We start from the raw sequence: 19,993 nt of genomic DNA, 5'->3' as shown, positions 1-19,993 counted from the left end.
AAACAAAAATTTTATTTAACTATTAATCATTTGTTATCCTTATTTTATAAATAATGAAAATTAGTAATAATTAAGAGTATCCAATATTACAGAAACATTTGAATACCTTAATGTTACTGATATAAATTTTATGACCTTATATAGAATATTTTATATTACAATATCATATCATATATAAACTTCTTTTTTAAGAAAGAAATTGAATAGTTGTTTTTTAATATTATCAATAATTAGAACTAGAACAAAATTCGTTAGAAAATCGATACTATCTAGTATTTAATTAACTTGATACAAGAGTAATTCCCTGAAAGTAAATTAATATTAAGACTTCTTAATGTAAAATTCCATTAATTAGCTTAATAACCTATAGATCACTTTGAGATAGCTAAATTGTAAATTGATAACATTTGAATTTTATATCGAATTATTTTATAATCTAAATAAATGTAATAAAATTATCAGATCTTATATTATATAGATTAAAAGTTTATTTGCTATTATAAATATATTGTATAACAAGTTTACTGAAATTTGGTTATTTTGGAGAAAAGTTATTTAATAATCCATAGGTTAATTATAATAGATTATTATTGTTTTCTTTATGAAAAAATTGTAGTAATCCTTAATTATATTTAAAGAGATACATTTATAATTTTAAATTTGGTGTAATATTAAAGTTTAGTTGTGTGCAAATCAGTTGAATAATAACGAAATGTCTAGTTAGGTATTAGAAAATAATTAATAATAATTTAATAATGATTTTTTATATAAGCTTTCCTTAAGCTATGTACTTTTTTTAAAAAAGAAGTTTATCTTTGGCCCCAATCAATATCAGTTGCTCTGTTATCTGTATCTATTGCAATACCTTCTGTTATTGCATACAAAAGTTTTTCCATTAATATTTCACGACTTGAATATCTTGGTAATTCTAGTTGGAAAAAACAAGTATGGCTCACTGGTAACATAAGATCTTCTGGTGAATTTAAATTCTCTGTACTTGTTCTATTAGTGCCTAAATCATTGCTATCGTTTTCTTCACCATGTGTCACTTCTCTACTTATTTCATCTACACTTTCAAATATACTATCCGAGTCATTTATACCCACAAAATTATCTCCTAATTGTCTTTGATTAGATGATGAATCAAGATTGAGCTCAATACCTTCTTCAATATCATAACCAAGAAGTAATCTCAAGTTTTCATCTGGTTCATAACCAGAAGTATCACCCTCAGGGTTGTCAGCTGTATAATTTATCTCTTCCACAAAGTTATTTCCTGATTGTACATTTGAAAAAGATTCGTTTTGAGTATGTTGATTATTTTCTGTTAAAGAATTATGTCTGGGATATAATCGGACGATTTCCATATTATGCTCCCAGTTTGAATTTCCACTAGGTAATCTACATCTTCCCCATACAAATCTTAAAAACATTTGTTGCTCCTTAAAGGTGAAACTGCTTAATACATCCCAAAACCACTTTATCACATCATCTGTAACTAGATAGCCTGTATATCTCGTATGTTGTTTGAGGAGATTAATATTGAAAGATGGTATCCCACAAATAAGTCTTTCTAGCTGAATAGGAGTAAATAATTGGATTATTTGTTCTGGAATAATATCACACAAACCCAATCGAATATTTTTAGTTGCATGAATTAATTCAAAATTTGTTTTGTATTCAAGCAATAAATTGCAGTAATATTTTAACTCTTCTATTTTCACTGGAATATCTTTGCCATCTTTAATTAGCTCAACAACTTTTCCATTACTATTTGTAATTGTCCATGTTAAACCAACCAATGAAAATTCCTCCATTAAATTTTCCAATGAATTTTTATTTTGCAAAGTATAGGATTCAGAATGTTTACTTGCTACCCAAAGTCTGTATATTTGGGTCAACTTTTCATATAATTGCATTGTATACCCATCAACCTGTCTTATATCTTGATATTCTATTTTATCATTGAGAAGCATCTTCCAAAATATCATAGGGAAGTCCAAATTCAATGTTAGGTGACCCCTTACTGCTATTCCCATCAATCTTCCAACAAATCTATATAGAGAATCAAAAATTTTATCAACACACATTTGCAAAGGTACTATACACTCTTTACTTTTATCGTTTAAACATTCTATTTCAGTGTGATTATTTTCATCCTTCATTTTTTCATCACTCCCACCTAATTTATCTTGTATTACTCTTTTGTAGCGATATGTATATTTAGCCAAATCAGGGTTTGGAATAAAGAAATACTGATTATCACCGAAACCATATGAGTTGGGACATAATATAAATAATGGTAATCTATTACTTTGTAATTCAAAACAAATATGGCTAATGCAATCTCTGTACAATCCACCAGCATCAATTCCTCCTTCACCCTCGTAGATTACATACCATGGTCTATTTTTACTTCTAAATTTGTTTGGTGCAATGTTCTCTAAACTCTTGTATACTTGACCAAATACACTATATAACCCATAAGGATCATGGTTTATATCACCACTATAATGTAATGATTTAGGTCTATTAATTACAACTCTTATTCTTCCATCAGCTCCACTATCTTCTGTTAATAACAAACTAGCACTCAGAAGCAATTCTTTGAGCGAGACCGACATATAATGACGTATTTTATTAAGCCAAGCATATTTATATATAGATGGTCGTGGAGATATTATATCAATATAGCTTAGTATGGATATAAATAATTGTATCAATCGCTTTGTCAAAATTATGTTAAGTCTGCAATAACTCATTACTTCATAGTCACACATATTACATCCAACTTTCTCCTTATATATATTAGTTTCTCTATGATTTAATATTAAGGCTAATGGATATTCTTTATATTGTAACTCTTCGTATAGCTGCAGTATAAATTCGTCCACTTTAGAGAGAGTTATTTTGCTTTGTCTTAGAATTGAAGTATTGGGCTTGGAAAAAATCTTAGGACTGTTTTTTAATGTAAGATTTTTACTAAAGACATCTTTTTCTACAGTTGAATTGTTATTCTTAATTGGTTCTAGTCCGTACCTCTCTTTTATGCGATTTACTAATTCATTTACTGATAAGGTATCTAAGTATAGTTGATTTGGCTGTCCTGCAGGAATATTTGAAAAATCACTTGCATTAGATTTAGTGTGCTCATATTCCTCATAGAAATCATCAAGCATTTCAACAAATCTCCTCAGTATTACACCTGAGAATATTAGTTTTATGTTCTTAAGTCTGATTACTACAAAAGGAGCACTTATATCTTGTTCTTTCCCAAATATTACATTCATTTCAATAATAGAATCACTACAAATACAGTTCTTACTACATATTAAACCAACAGGATCATAAAATTCCATATCACTCATAATTCTCTGTCCCCAATTGCTCCTTTTATTTAGTATATTTGGTATAGATACACTGCAAACTTTCCATGAGACATCCAGCTTTGGAATGCTCAAATCATAAAGGTCTTTGGAGTAGATTAAATGCATATGATTTATAGTATTTGGTTCAAGACAAAGTTTCACATTTAATTTTTCGGTATAATATTTATCTGAAATGGAATATTTATATTTTAATGATTGTGCTTGCTCTTCTGGTAATATAAAATCACATAAACCAATATCCATTGACCATATATTATTGAAACATACTACAATTGGATTGAACCTCCAATTACTTGAAAATACATGTACAACGCTTCTATTACTAGAGATGCTATTACTGCTACAACTACTTGACAATGTTTCATTAGAGTTTGAATGTGCACTCCCATTATTTAATTTGGAAATCTTTGATTTAATACTTGCTATTTCAATCTGCTGTATATGATTCTGAATATCATTGTAAGTGCTCTTAATATAGTCATGGATATCTTCCAGTTCCCATTCATTAAATACGCCAAACATGTTGGCAAGTAATCCAAACAGTGGTTCCCCAGCTTTTTTTGAAAATTCAGGTTTAATACTAGACTTAACTTCAGTAGAGCTAAAGGGTGAACATAATATAGGTGGATTAGATATTGTCAAGTCTTGACCAAGGAAAATGTTCCTTTCAAAAAACTTCAGTTGCTGGTTATTGGGCTTTTGAGTTCCACTAACCTGTATAGGGTTCATTTCATGATCTTTTTCTTTAAATCTCATATATTTCGGCCAACCAATAATCCAGGGTAGATCACCACTAATTAATGGAATTCTAGATGATGGTATTACTTTAGATTCATCTAATAGCCCATTAATATAAAGCTTCACACTATATCCATAACTATTACTAGAAGTTGATAACCTTGGGGCACTATTCAAATTCCGTAGTGAACCTATTGTAAGAGCTATATGATACCATTGATTTGCATATATGCAATGGTTAGAGATTATTTTTGTGGTATGAAGATCCATTGCTGATGAGCTATTAAATAATGTCGTTTTTAAAGATGCAGTATGTTCATTTGCATTCGATGTGTTGATTGAATTATTGACTAAAAGATTGATTGGATATTGGCTATAAGGCGAATTTATTATAATACCTAAGTATCCTCCTTCTGTTATCCAAAATGAAAGTGTTGCAACCGAAAGTCCTCTAAATGCAATTAATCTCCAATTGTTTCCAACCATTGGATGCTGAGGATATGACTCATGTAAAATTGAATTTGTACTATTAAATGAATCTTTTTGAGGGTTAAAACTTAAAAACTCATGTTTATTAATCTCTGTAATATCTTTAAAATTACTACTCTTTATTGAAAAAGTTTGCTTCCACGTATTCAAATTTAGTGGATATAACCAAAAAGATATAGTACATGGTGCTACCATTTCAAAAGAAGATGAAATGCGTGATGGAATCTCCAATAATTTATAGCTCTCTGTTGAAGAAAATATTTCATTTACTGCTCTATCTTCTGTAGGTGTCTTACAACAATCAATATCGCATATTGGTACTGTGCCAGAAAATATGGGCCAGAAATAGGTTTGGAATGAAGAATGTATATAATTCCTTAGAAGAAATTCTCTCATCAACTGAATAGTTTGTGAATTACTCCACATTTTATCTTCATTTTGACTTGGATAATTATATACTTTTTTATCCTTATCCTCATCTTTTGTCAATTCTCCATCTGAACTTACACATACTGGATTATTATTAACAAGTGAAAATGCAAATGTTTCAAAGTATTCAGATATAATTCTTGGATCAAATGAATTTCCTCTCTGTATTAGGCTCTTAATCATATCTTTTTCCCACCCAAGTATCCAAGGATATCCACTTTTTGCAGATATATTATGGTTCGTAGTTAATTCACTGGAACTTTCTAAATATGCTAGCAAATCCCATAATAGTTTGATACGATCTAGCCAATTTTGATATGGAGAATTAGTTATCATAATTATATCATCAGAAGTGAATGAAATAGTTTTTAATAAAATAACTTCTCTAGTTAAAACTCTTACAAGACGATATGTAAGTGAAATTGGATTTTTCAAAATCAATTTCTTTTCATAATCACTATATATATTTAAAAAATTACTTAGTATATCATCACTTAACCACAAACTTCTGGGATTTGGAAGAATTAGTAGCTTACCACCCATCATCATAAGGACTTCATCAAGAAATTGTTTTAGGTTAATAGTAGGATTTTCATCCAGAATCTCCTCAGTATTATTTATAATTAAAAGTCTAGCGTCTAATATCTCAATTTCAATTTCACTTAATTTCTCCAGAAGTAAAAGGGGCACCTTCTTTTTAAATATACTTATATATCTATTTCTCAGGCTCCAAGTTGGAAATTGACAATATTCTGCACCTTGAAAACTCTTCATATTTGAAAAATTGTCGTAATTTTCTGAGTCACTGAGAAAGTACTGATTATAGTAATACAGCAGTGAAGATTTAAAAACAGTTAATGGGAGATTGTTATTTGAGGTCAAATAAAACCATGGACAAATATTAAATGTGTAAAATTGGCTATTTAACAACTGTTGGTGGCTATAAAAATCTCCATTCAGTATATATATTGAATAAGGTTGAATTTCACCAATATCTAAACTTGTATTTTGATGTTTACTTTGATCACTACTTGAGCACCCTAATGAATAGAAAGTGTCTTTATAATCAATATTTATACTTGCATCAGCACAATTTAGTTGTCCTTTTCTATTATTGGAATATATAGAAGCATCATAAAATGATAAAAGTAGTTCTGTAATTAGATGTGCCTGCACTTGGAGATCCAGTGAACACCTTATGTAAGTAAGGCAAGAAATCTTATTTAATAAATCACTAGAATCACCTTTTAGATTACTCCATTTAAATGTACTTTTATTATTTTGATAATAAAATAAGATTTTGTTTAATTGTAGCATTATATAGAATCTCATATTTGAGCATAAACTAAAATTTGTTGCCAAATGAATTTGTTCAAATTGGGAGTTGTATATCAAATTGCAAAGTCTTTCAAGATAATCTAAGTATACTATGCTTTTTTTCGATGCTAATAAGTTTATTGATTTGTGAAATCTCATAAAAATACATACCAGTTGTCGAATAGAATGAATGAAAGCATTTTGGTAGGGTATCACTGACTGATTTTTGATTATTCCACTATTAGAACTATTTGACAATGCCAAATACCTGCTTAGTTTTATCTGTTTTGGTGCATGAAAGGAATATAAAATATCAAACAATATATCGATAATTAAAGCCAAATAATCGAAGAAAAACTTCTTTTTATTCGGATCATCTTTGAATTGGGCTATAATTAAATCTAATACAACATATGCAAAATGTATATTGTTGTTATTTAAAATATCTTGATCTGCCAAATTATACTTTACTGGTACAAACACAATTTTAATTCCGTATTTATTGCTATTTTGTGCTGAGGAAATAAACCTAACGGAACAAGAATTAAAGGGTATTAATTGCTTAAATCCACTCATCCCTCGAGCAGTCTTCTTTAGTATAATCATATCATTACCACTACTCTTATTCTTCACTGATATTGTAAGAGCCGTTAAGGTATCTGAATGCAAATCACAAAGTGGATCAAAAATGGCGTATAAATATTTGCATCCCTTTATCTCAACATCTATTCTTCTATCCATATTACATTCATATGGATGACTGCTCTCAACCACAACTATTGGAAGTTGATACTTAGTACTATTTCTCATATGAACTACATAATCAGAGTATAATATTTGCAAGAAGTCTGAATAACTGTAGGCTGAAAGATTTTGGATAACATCTATGAAGCCTGAAAAAATTCCCTCAACTTCGTTATAATCATTATAAGTTATATTGGAAAGTATTGATCTTGTATAAAAGCCTGCTCTTGAATCATTCAATATTAGGAGACTGTAATCATTTAGAGTAGGCCCATCATTACCATATATTAATTTGAATAAACGGAGAATATCTAGAAATGTTTGTTTCTGAACTTGTTTATCACTACAATTTATATAAAGAGGTAGTTCATGCACTATTGATACCAAAGTATTCCTTACCAAAGTAATACACTTGAAATATTCAATTTTTGGATATAAATTATACATATTAGTTAGAATACGATTAAAATTTGTGAGTTCCGTTTCATCTCGATCTTTGCATAGTAAAATCTCCCTAATATATTGCTGTAATGAAGAATATCCATTAATTTGTGAATTTAATTCTGAACCCATGATTAATGGTGTATCAACTGACACTTGTTCTAGGTAACTCGTTGGAATATGAACAAAAAAGTACATCATATTGTGATAATCAATAAATTGCACAATGGATGATTTTGAAATCTGGTAGCAGCACCAAACTACTCCATACATTTTAGAAAACCTTCGTAAATATAGTTTCATCATATGCAATGGTAGAGAATAAATATCTACCAATGGGAATATTATTCTGGACTTATTGTTCACTAATAAATCATTACTTATTAGCTCTTCTTCCTCACCATATATCCAATATTCAATATTTGAAGTTATAATCACAATTTGTCCTGGGAATAAAGATGAATCTTTGTTTAAGAGTAGCTGAGAGTTAGCTACAGTCAAGTTAGCTGTTTGTTGTGAGGATGTTGATCTCCTTAAATTAGAATTATTTAGCAACATTTGCTCAAATTGTTGTCCTTGGAAATATTGATTAGTTTGTTCATTACTTCGTATTGAGTGAAACCATATGTCATTTGAATAGTTAGGGCCACAATAAGAGAGAGAACTACTACTATTGTACAAATTACTGTTCAAGCTACTCCAAGTTAATTCACTAAGAGGTCCGAAAGATGTCAAAAATCTTGTGATATCAAAATGTGTCTCATTTTCAGTAATATCATCTTCTTGTTTTGTAAATATATTCCAGCTCTTGTAAATACATAAATCTAGAAGTATTTCATAATCAGGACTCCCTCTAGAAAATTGGTTTTTATCTATTTTTTCAATGGTACCCTTTATAATTAAATGATCATATTCAATATTTAAAGGTAAATTGATCTTTTTATTATCTCCATGTACCCTGTCTTCTTGATTACCTGTATTTTCAGCCAATTTAGTATTTTGCTCCAAGAATGCATTTTGCATATGATCTAATTCCTGAAACCCATTTTCAAGAAGCCAATTTGTTGCTACTTCTAAGTTATCTTCACATCTTTCAAGTGCCAGAATACATAGAGCGAGTGGAAATAAGCCTCCACCCATAATCTCATGTAATTCGCAAGCTATAGTACGCCTATGAAACTCAACCTCATTAACTGCATAAAAAGATGAGTTCTTGGGGATAAATGTTGATATTTGCCCTTCCATATCTGTTTTTTCACATATCTTTTCATCTATTAGCGAAAGTGTATCATTTATGGTGAGTTTATTAATGTACTCATATATAAAAGGTTCTTGTCCAAAATTCCCCTCTACTAAGATATATTGTAATTTTTCTTCAAAACCCGTAATTTTATTCTTGTATAGGGATTTACTAAAACTCACCCAAACAGAAGGTTTAAATTGTCCACGGACATTTTGAAATTGTGTTAAAGTTTCATAATTATCTATATTTTCTGGTGTAATATATATACTATCTTGAGGAAGGCAAGATTTATCCATATTTATTAATTTACCATTCTTTGTAAAAAATACGACATTATGAACAACATCATAACCACATCCTACTATATCATTAAATGAAAATGTTTCTATATCTTCTGTTTTTGTTTCAATCTTTTCAGTGCAACCATGGTGAAGCTCTCCTATACTTGAATAAGCAAAACTTCCAAATGTACCAGCATAACTCATTTCACACCCATCTCTATACAAACCAATACTCAAAATAATGTTTCCTTCTTCTATATAATCTAAAGAAATATCCTTAATATTAACAAATTGACTATTGTTAGCTCTTTTACAAAGAGTGAATTTACACTCAAAATAATAGAATCCTATAGTCGTTGGAATATTATTATTTGCAATAATGCAATTTACTAAAGACTGTTCAGTATCTTCATAGTCTCTGAGTTTGTAAATAACTACTCTTTCATTGTAATAATAAAAATGCGATGGGCTAAGATCCCAATATGTAGGCAATTTAACAGTGCTGTGGTAGTATGGAGAGCCATGTAAGATATCAGCTTGTGTTGCTTTACTTATAATTGGATAGCACCAAAATGAGTCATATTTGTTTTTTCTAGTGGTTTGTTGAATAAATCTTCTGTTTAGCGAGGCTATATTGAAGCAGCTAAACTTATCAATATTTATTTGTAAATCAGGGATATCAATCATTCCAATTTTTATAAGTGAAGAGTACAACATTCTAGATAAATTATGATCTCCTTCCAAATTGTCAATTACTGAAAGATAATTGTTACTAGCTAGAAGACATAGTACACTTATGCTCATTGAAATCAACTGGATACGAATATATTTAACCATTTGCTCACCTAATATAGTTGTATTGTGATTCTTGTCACTAGTTTTTAACAAAATCCCCTCTTCAGAAGTATTCATTACGAACGAAGACATGTTGCACAAATACTCACATAAATAAGATGCTATTCTTTTAAAAGCAAAGGCCAAATCTTCATTTGCATTTTCGATAAAGTAGCTAATCGGGAATTCGAAAAGGCACTTTGAAACTATTTTAAGATTATTATAAGATGTAGTAATTATTTCAATCCATTTATCTTTATCAACCACCAAAAATTCAACCTTATTAGTTAATGGATTATTTGACAGGAATATTCCTTCCTTAGGGTATACTGATAAAGAATTCTCTACTTGTAGCTCCTGATATAATACTTGACTGCCAATATTAAATTCAGTATCATATTCGTTGCTTATTACACAAAGAGCACCAATAAACTGATATATTTTATTCCAATCGTCAATATTCATATTAGACGGATTTAAATAGTCTGACAAGTCAACTATTATGTTATAAAGTAAATTCACTAATACCATACCTTGTGAATTAAAGATATCTTCATTTATTGGTGTCTTTCTAGATTTTGAATCTTTTCTAGAAGAATGAATTAGTATACATCGAAGCAAAATAATTAATGCTTTAAAGTATTCCATCTCAAAGTATAGTGAATTCGTCTCTTTAGTTACAAACCCTTCCTTTTTCAAACTTGTTAGTATACCAGTTTCTGTAGATTCAACAAGAATAACTGGAGGTGATACTATTTGAAATTCATTATATCCTCGTTCATTACAGTTAAATAATGAAAAAGAGCACCCAATTTGTTTCAGACACTCTTGGAAGAAAGTCCTGCTATCAAGATGTTCTAATTTAGTATTTTCTCTTAATAATCGGTCACTATTTAGAAGTGGAGTTGCATATAGATTTAATAGCTGAGAATTAGTCATTAATGGAATATACTTCCAGAGAAATCTTATGCAGTAATATCTGACAAGATCACTTCCTCGTTCAAGTGTGCAACACAAGACATTTGAAATTGGACTTGACTGTAATATATATGTTTTCACAAATAATTCATCAAACCCAGTAAAATCATTCAGTAAAAGCCTTATGATCTTATTTTTCTCAAATACATTCTTCATGTATTCAAGGATAACTTTTTTTCTTGCAGCTGAAATTTTCACAGTTTTTAAGTGATCGAATCTGGAAAAAATAACGCTAATGTGGCCCATGAAAAATAGTTCGCAGTTATTCCACAGTTCCTTTGATGATGACAAACTCTTGTTACGTTCTGATACGTTAATAGAGTGTAATAAACCCATTGATAAAGAATATACGAATGAGAGGCGTAGAGGAGAGTCACACCAAATTGAGCTTCTTATGCACATTATACTGTAAAATAAGAAAAATGGGTAATATCCAGGAAATACAGCAGGTAGACAATGATTACCATTTCCACAGTCTTTTTCACAATTTGTTAGTTGATTTAGAACTTTGTTTGAGATGTTACTCTTAACCAAACTCTTTTGGTCCATCTCCTTTAGCATATAGTATGCAACAGTACTCGTTCTAAGAATTTGAATATTTGTTGGATATATTATTTGAGGATTCAGTAAACTTAATATTAATCTATAGTAAGTATGCTTTACTTGCAACTCAATTTTACGTCCACATCCTCTTAGATTATCTGTATAATGGACTTCTAAATGATGTTTCTCCTCTTTGAGTATTTTATTACTAAAGTGCGGAAATAGACAATATTTGAGATTACATACAAGTAAGTTACGGTTATTTGCTTCTTTATCCCATTTTAAAAATATATCTGGTGGGATTTGTGAAGGATTTTCGTGTCCTAATGACCTCAATGCTTTTAGTAACAGAACTTGAATTAGATAATCTTTTTTCCAGTTAGATACCATTTGGCATGCAAGTCTATATGCTTCAAAGCGAATGATAGCTCGAAATCGTCGAATATAAAGGACATAGCTCATTCCACTTAAATCGTTAGTTCCATCTTTGCAAACCATGACACCACTGATATCCAAACTGTTGGGAGCAGGGAAAATTTTAATAAATTCAATAATTCCCTCACATATACTTTTAATTATTTGAGTTTCATCTAATCTTTCTAATTCATCCCATTCATAATTATTGAATAGTTGAGATATATTATACTCATCTATCTCTTTAAAAGTTGAATGATCTTTATTACCTAGTAGAGATACATCCTCATATTCCACATCTATAGGAGGTATATTTACAAATTCATCATAATTATTTACACGACTTATCAATGATTTCAGAACACTACAAATACGTTTATTAGAGTAAAATGTATATTTGTTTCCAGTAGAATCAGTATCCTTTGCATTTGGTGAATCATTTTGCACAGTTATTTGTTCGGAAATATTTCTGCTAAAAGAATAATTGTAGTTGTAGTTAGGTCGAATATACGGTTTAATTGTTGGATGCTCACTACCTGAATATGGGACAATATTCAGGATTATTCTAATTTTGCTATCAAGTAGTTCACTCCAATAATCGTAACTTGACTTATCAAAGTGGTTACTATCATTTTGGCTCAACTTTTGAGATCCAAATACTTCACTTTTTGCATTTGCCTTATGTTTCTCAGATATTACCCAAGATTTTAGTTGCCTACCAATTATCCACAAGTAAAGTAATGGTTCATATACTTCTACATTTATAATATTGCAAATGATAAATCTTAGCAGTTTGCAATCTTTACTAAATACAACATCATCTGAGGTATTTGCAGATTTTGGCCCCTCTTCTATTATTCTTATTAAATCAGAATGTCGATTTAATATATCACATATTTGCAAAATATTTTGATGGAGACCAAGATGATGCAGATAACAACAAATGTATCCTCTAATTGACTTTAACAGTTTTTCAGAACCAAGTTTATCTGTGAGTAAGTCATGACGTAAATTACTTAGGAACTTTTTGTCATTAGATAGATGATCTACATCAATATTATGGTTCCTATTTATGTAATGATAAATAATAGATGCTCTTTCAAAAATGCAATTTACTACATATCCCCAGCCTTGGTTCTGCATCAATAATACCTCAATATTCTCCATATCTGGAGATGGGTAAAAATTTTGATAATATTTTTTATAATTTATATCTTGATTAGTTTGCTCGTTGTCTGGATTAATCTCTAGAGTAGACATTACAAACTCAACATCATCTACTGATACATCAGGCAATGATTCAATTTGACCTGTTTTACCATTTCTTTTCTCACCTTCCCCCATCTCATGTTCAATTCCTGCATCACTTACACTTCCCCTACCAAAATCTGAAGACATTCCTTCATCACTCCAAATAGTTTTATCTGTTATAGGATACGTACTTCCAAAGTATTCAACTTCATTTGAAAAACCACCAGCAAATAGTAAAGAGTGGAGAATATCAACGAAGCTCTTCTCTAAATCTCCAACAATTGGCCCTTTGAGCATCATAGCAATTCCAGAGGCAATTGATGCAGATAATTGAACATAAACCTCACTAAGAGATAAATTAAAATGTTCTTTGATCTTTCTTTCTAAGTGGCATCTGTCTTTGGATTTTATGCTCGGTTTCTGATTTGTATATATATCCCTTTGATAGCTTAACAGAGTTCTTAGATTCCAAAAGTGTCCCTGAACATATAATCTAAATCCCCACTGTTCACTTGAACTTGATCTCTGATTAATTCTCGTAGAAACTGAAAAAAGGACAAGCATTGAATTTCCATGAATTATTGTTGGATTTTTGGGCCACTCTGAGGAGCTACCTGATACTTTGCCACAAATAGATTCTGTATAGTAACTTCTTAAAGACTGAACTGATTCTGTCTTTGAAAATTGTTTATTCAAATGAGTTTGTATAGGTACAAATATTTCTAAAGTATCTTTTCCTCTTTCAGTTGAACATCTATCATCAAATATGAGGAGTAAATGTGAAGCATTAGGAATATTAATAACACGCCAGAAATACTTGATAGATAATGAATCAGCTATTTGTAGTTCATTTGAAAAATTCTTTATAGGAATCTGATGATCAAGACCTGCATATTTATATTGATGTTGAAACTCGACTATTGTTGTTTTCCTTGATGATGAAACAAGAGATGTAGGACCATAACTGAAGGATTCATTATAAAGTTGAGAGCTTTCATTCACTTGGGAATTTACAGATGTTGAATGTAAGAATGCATTATTGCCAAGATAATCAATTTTAAAAACATTTCGAAGTTCTCCTAATGCTTCAAAAAGCATAGAACATTTTGGAAGCATACGAATAAGTAATGATATAGAACAAATATCATGATAAATTACATCTCTTCCAATTGCATTAAGCTTCTTTGCCAAATCTTTACTAGAAAATTCAGTTTCTTTAAATAAAACATTCTCATTCATATCTTCATCAGTACTCTGAGTAGTCTCGATAGATAATATATTGATAATAGTCAGTACTGGGGAAATAATAACTGTAAAGAAGCTATCTTGAGAAAATATAGACTCAAATCTTTCTAGATCTTCATTATTAATCACCATTTGTATTGAATTTGCACGACGTCCATCAAATTTAATCTTGTGATTCTTCGAATTTTTAAAATTTAAACTACTTAGAAAGCGTTCAATTATGTCATTTGCAATTTGAAGTGAATGAGAAAGAATTAACTCCAATAACTGATATTCGAAAACTCTCTTATAAGCATATGCATAAAATGATGTCGTAAAAAGAATTTTTTGGACTAGTACTAACATACATTTCAAAGAAGAACTATCCATCTTCTCATTTGAATTTGTTTTCTGTATTAATATATCTCCATGAGCAACATCTGAACTATATAGACCCTTATCATCATCAATAGCCGTTCTATAGTACTGCCATATATATGCAAACAACATTTCAATGATAACAATACATTCTTCCTTAACTAATCTAGGTTCAAATACGTATATCTCATCTAACGATTGAGGAATATTACAAGCACTATTCTTTTTATTTGGAGATAATATAGCACCTATTGAGTTACAGCACACTTTAGGATCCAAATGGTAAGATATGTCACATTTTGGAAAGAATAATGCTTTATCTGAAAACTTGATGCAAATTCTCGTACTTCCATGATACTCTTCAAATACGCGTTTAATTAAACTTCTATTATATGTCTCAAAAAAAGTTTCTGAGTCAACATTTGCAAAACCACCAGTACCTAAGTATTTTCTATCAGAGTTTTTAATATTTAGTTGTTTATGATACTTATAAACTAAAAAAAATACTTCAATGTATGCTTGTATTTTATTACTAATGTATTCCTCCCAATTCACCGAATTAGAAAAAAATGAAAATTCATCATCTGTCAAACACTTAAGTTTTTCTAAATAAAGATGTATTCTGTATCTTATATTCGATGTCATTGTGAGATTTACAGTCTTTTCTTTATCCCCACTATGGTAATGGTTTAAGAAGTCATCCAACATCATGGGATGAGATCTTAACAAATTATCAACTTTATCAAATAGCTTTTCCCGTCTTTCCCACCATTCACAAATACACTTTGAAGTTATATCACATTTGTTTTGTACTATATATACCAAAAATTTTTCTAAATAGTCTGATTCATCTTTTGTACCAAGCTTTGAAGCCAAATCTAGTAGTAACTGTTCATATTGGCTCAATTCCACATCTGAAATTTCCTCTAAAACTACTCCTAAAGATATACCCATTGAGATTAATAGTTATAGAGAAAAAAATAACAAGTCAACAGTCACTTGGAGACAATAGTGCATGTATGAAAAATTAAGCGCTAAAATGTGGGTTATGAGTAGAGGCCCACATAAATATATACCGTTGTAGGTACTTAAAAATTATGCATGGATTTCCAGAGCTTTGTAGTCTTATGGATAAAAAAAAGTAGTTATTGTGTGATGACTTAAAGACAACTAGGCGCTCACTAGTATATATTCTCTAAATATTGTAACAAAGATCAGCTACTTCCCTTAGGCATCCGAATTCTATATAAATTTCAGATATTAAAAAATTAAATTACAGATAAGTCAAATATGTGATAAAAAAGTTAAACTTGATATTCTTTATGGGTGTGAGATAGAAGAAGCTCCATCGCATTTTGTATAGCTGTAAAACATAAATGTGACTGTTCACTTGAATTTGGTGACATCTTATCTGGATGCCAACGCATAGCAGCCTTCAAATAAGCTTTTCGTACATCAGTTTCTGTAACTGGTACTGCAACATTAAGTCCTAATAAGGCTTTTGCTGCCATTATATTTTCACTTTGGCTGTTAAAGTATTGATTACCATTATATGCTCTATATGATGCTCTGGGTGTTGCAGCCTCATATCTAGTACTAGAGTAGCTCTTTCTGGTATTTCTAGGTGTTCCAAGGTTATCTATATTAACAAATTTTCCAAATTCACTTCTAGATCTAGGGGTTTGAGTACCCTGAATAAGATTTCTAGGTGTAGCTCCACAAGTATACATATTTCTTGGGGTACCCATTGTATCAAAGTCAACTTTACGTATATTACTAGGAATATAATTTCTTGGAGTCTTAGATTCATAATACTTATTAAATTCTGATTGATTCTTAAACTCTGAATGTCTTCTTGTATTTACTTTATTAAGTTTAGCTGAATAATTGTCTTTCAACAAGTATAACTCACTTTCTCCCAAACGAGTATAAAATGGCATTAACTTACCATCTTTATATTGTTCGAGAGTTTCTAATAAGCCTCTAACTATAACTAGAATGGCTTGAATAACAGGAGTTATGGGAACTTTTCTATCTCTTATAAATAATTCAAATCTGTCTAAGTCTTTGATTGTTTTATTAGTAAAGTTGATTCTAGTGTAATCTTCACAAACATCTTTTAGTTCTTTTTTTAGAAAATAGATTAAAGTTTCAATCTCCAATTCAAGATAATTTAACCTATTACGGTTAAATATTAAAGGTTCACTAGAGTTAGAGGATGTCACATGATCTTTTTCTACCTTCCCCCTTCTATATAAACGATGTAGCCTATGTAGAATACCCACCATTCATTAAGCAAAGGTATTCTAAAGATATCTTAGCTATATTTATTTGAATAAAAAAATTTTTACTTAAAATTAAGGATTATTCAGAATTCTTCTCACTCTTTCCAAGTCATGAATTTCTCTGCCCCAAGTAAAATTGCATGAGCGGTTAATTTGAAGCATGGTCCAAATGTGATAAATAAAAAAGTAAAAAAGTAAAAAAGTAAAAAAGAAAAAAAAATTAGGTACCAAAATATCTATCACCAAAGTTACCAAGACTAGGGAGTAACTGATGTTCCTTGTCTATTAGGGGATCCACGGAAGCCACAACTAACCTAATATCTGGATATCTTGAAAAGATCGTTTCTATCCCTTGTTTAGATGCAAACAATACCATGCAAATAATATTTTTAGTTTCTACATGATGTTCAGTAAGTATTTGAATAACTCTACAAATAGATTTACCTGTTTCCATTACAGGATACATGAGTATGACGACTCTGTTTGAGACATCAGTTGGTAGTCTCACATATGATGATATAACTTCGGAGTTACTACTTATGCCTTTTTCTACCAATACCTTACCTATTCTACACCCTCTACAGACTGCTCTTAAAGCATTTTCAAGGGCTTCACCAGATCTTAATACACTAACTCCACATATTGGTGTATTAAAAGTAATGCCGTTATATTCTACATTCATCGGTGACTTTATGGTTTTTACATTATAAGGTAACAAATTTAGAGCATCTTCCAAGACTATTCTGCTAACTCTGTCTGTATAAAACATAAAATCTTCCTTGTTTGTATTTACGTCTCTCAGAATTGTAATAATACCTTTTAATTGAGGTGTCTGATTTGAAATAACCAAATGTTTGTACCTAGTACTTAGACTATTATAAAGGTCAGTTTCATCTTGAAAATAGTCTTCCATTAATTATGAAATCACTCCTAATACTAAATTAAAGTACTTGGAAGTTCCAAAGTATTAGCTAGATTGTATAGGAAGTTATAAAAGAAAAAAAGAAACTTTAGTAAAAAAACAAATATAAATTGAAGATATTAATTTCCCTTCAAGTTCCTAATAAGTAAATATATGAAAATATAATTATTGGGAGGTACATAAAATAAGGACATCGAAACTGTCTACCAAAGCAGTAGAGAGCACCTCTTTTTTAAAAAAAAAAACCGGCACCCTATAAGGCGCCAGTAGGTTGTATTATTAGAACTGCATGCAATATAAATTACGTCTCAATTATTTCTCTATTAAGAGCTATCTATATTAAAGAGATATAGGAATTATCTTTTATTCTAGTAACTATAAAACTAGAAACTCAATACATCATAGCAATAATTTCCATGCAATTACTAGAAGAAATACTGTTAGTAGAGCTATAAAAGGTGCATATTTCTGAATAAGAGCTTGTAATGAAAGCTTCTTAGCAGCTCTTGAAAATTCTAAAGAGGCATATTTCAGATCATTTGCTTTACGCTCCACCTCATTCAAATTCTCACCACGAAGTAAGATATCGTCTACATTCCTTTTCATAATATTAGTCACCTGACAAAAAAGATAAATGTAAATACATTTTATTTCTACACATACACATATATAAGCAGAACATACCTCTATTAATGAATCATTCAATTTCTGTAAAGATTTAGAAGATCTAGGATCTCTATATTCCGATTTACAGCGCTGGATTATTCTATCAAACTTAATAAAATAATAGGGTTTGTCTATAGATTCAATATTGGCTCTATAATCTCCATCCTTATTACCAAATTCCTTCTTTAGTTCCTCGAAGAAGTACTTAATAACTTCCTGCAAAAATGAAAATGCAAGCTTCTTGGGGTAAGACTTGCTGCATAATGTCATGTATATTACTCCACCATCCACAATATAATAAAAGACATAATTCCCACTATCCACAGAACACTTTTCCGACCCAATCTCAGATCCTACATTCTTTAAAATCTGCTTTGCTTGGTGCTTGTAGCTCTGCAGTGATCTGTTTGTTGTCAAGTCGTCCCAAGTTTCCGTTAGAACAAGCCCATCACTTGCTCTACCAATAAAAGTGATTTCACACATTCCACACGATAAATTGGTATTATCTCCAATTCAATAAACAATACAAAATATAAGAAATACCTTGCTATATAAAATATGTAAATATTTATATACTCTGTTAATTGCTTGAAAAAATAAGCTTTATTATTCAGGTCTCAAGAAAAGGGGAGAAGAGGAGGGAAATATTGTATTAGGAAGGGAAGTGGCGCATCTCATACAGATCAATAGCCGCCTAAATATAAAAATAAACCATTATATAATTGATAATTTACGCGCTATAACTCTGCATATTTGCATTGGTGCAAGTTTTTGTCTGCCAGTTAAATTTTGATGAAAGTGATAGTATTCAAATATATTATTAATGAATAATTCTGAAAATACACCCCATTATTATTATCAAAGATCTGTCCAGTTGGAACAAGAGTTAAGAAAGATTGAACTGGAGTATATAAAGTTGAAAAATGAAAATTTAAGACATAAAGAGATACTTCAATCCCAAATAGACGATTTGCAGAACTGCAAACGCAAAAATGAATGTGCACTACTTGAATTAGAGCAGTATAGACAAATTTGTAGAGCTGGAGTTGCTATAGTCTGTAGAATATGTGGCAGTGTTGTTCAAACAAGTGAAGTTATGGAGCATTTTGTAGAGAATCATAATAAAGATCCGGATATGCTCAATATATCAGATAAAAATGATCTAGAAACCTTTGGAAGTAAATGCTTTGAGTATATAATGAAAGATTATAAAGAATCAGAATATTATGATATAAAATTGAGTATTTCAAAACCTTACTTTGTGAGTTTGACTATCAGCAATCACTTGGATAATAAAGAAATACACAGTGAATATTATTTAGATGAAATATTCCTATTGTATAAGCAGGTAAGCTTATAAGTTGTACACAAATATTGAGTGACTATCTCTAGTTAACAATAGCTACATTATAAAATCATTATCTAGC

At 30.0% G+C, this 19,993-nt stretch overlaps 5 protein-coding genes across 5 annotated transcripts, besides 6 other annotated features; 1 reads left to right on the top strand and 4 right to left on the bottom strand.

Moving 5' to 3' along the window:
• Nucleotides 1-74: part of a sequence feature (AT_rich) that runs on past the window's edge.
• A 348-nt stretch (nt 75-422) lies between these two features.
• Nucleotides 423-510: a sequence feature (AT_rich).
• A 221-nt stretch (nt 511-731) lies between these two features.
• Nucleotides 732-771: a sequence feature (AT_rich).
• Nucleotides 772-809: 38 nt separating this feature from the next.
• CMU_036670 (HECT domain-containing family protein) lies at nt 810-15,647 on the bottom strand (the record flags this gene model as incomplete). The annotated part of the gene is made up of 1 exon (XM_002141806.1): nt 810-15,647. One exon carries the CDS (start codon nt 15,645-15,647, stop codon nt 810-812), a length of 14,838 nt encoding a protein of 4,945 aa, XP_002141842.1.
• Nucleotides 13,021-13,054: a sequence feature (AT_rich).
• A 350-nt stretch (nt 15,648-15,997) lies between the features above and the next one.
• On the bottom strand, nt 15,998-16,981 carry CMU_036660 (DnaJ domain-containing protein; the record flags this gene model as incomplete). Its single annotated transcript, XM_002141805.1, has 1 exon — nt 15,998-16,981. The coding sequence occupies one exon, from the start codon at nt 16,979-16,981 to the stop codon at nt 15,998-16,000; it is 984 nt and encodes a 327-aa protein (XP_002141841.1).
• Nucleotides 16,982-17,015: 34 nt separating this feature from the next.
• Nucleotides 17,016-17,054: a sequence feature (AT_rich).
• Nucleotides 17,055-17,154: 100 nt separating this feature from the next.
• Nucleotides 17,155-17,198: a sequence feature (T-rich).
• CMU_036650 (uncharacterized protein) lies at nt 17,199-17,891 on the bottom strand (the record flags this gene model as incomplete). The annotated part of the gene is made up of 1 exon (XM_002141804.1): nt 17,199-17,891. The coding sequence occupies one exon, from the start codon at nt 17,889-17,891 to the stop codon at nt 17,199-17,201; it is 693 nt and encodes a 230-aa protein (XP_002141840.1).
• Nucleotides 17,892-18,180: 289 nt separating this feature from the next.
• CMU_036640 (synaptobrevin family protein) lies at nt 18,181-19,049 on the bottom strand (the record flags this gene model as incomplete). The annotated part of the gene is made up of 2 exons (XM_002141803.1): nt 18,181-18,518; nt 18,585-19,049. The coding sequence occupies 2 exons, from the start codon at nt 19,047-19,049 to the stop codon at nt 18,300-18,302; spliced, it is 684 nt and encodes a 227-aa protein (XP_002141839.1). The 3' UTR covers nt 18,181-18,299.
• Nucleotides 19,050-19,389: 340 nt separating this feature from the next.
• On the top strand, nt 19,390-19,926 carry CMU_036630 (uncharacterized protein; the record flags this gene model as incomplete). The annotated part of the gene is made up of 1 exon (XM_002141802.1): nt 19,390-19,926. The coding sequence occupies one exon, from the start codon at nt 19,390-19,392 to the stop codon at nt 19,924-19,926; it is 537 nt and encodes a 178-aa protein (XP_002141838.1).
• Between the last annotated feature and the right edge of the window lie 67 nt (nt 19,927-19,993).

Source organism: Cryptosporidium muris, genomic scaffold (genome assembly GCF_000006515.1).
Source record: "Cryptosporidium muris RN66 scf_1106632373425 genomic scaffold, whole genome shotgun sequence".
Taxonomy (NCBI): Eukaryota; Apicomplexa; class Conoidasida; order Eucoccidiorida; family Cryptosporidiidae; genus Cryptosporidium; species Cryptosporidium muris.
This window is presented reverse-complemented; position numbering and strand designations above follow the sequence as displayed.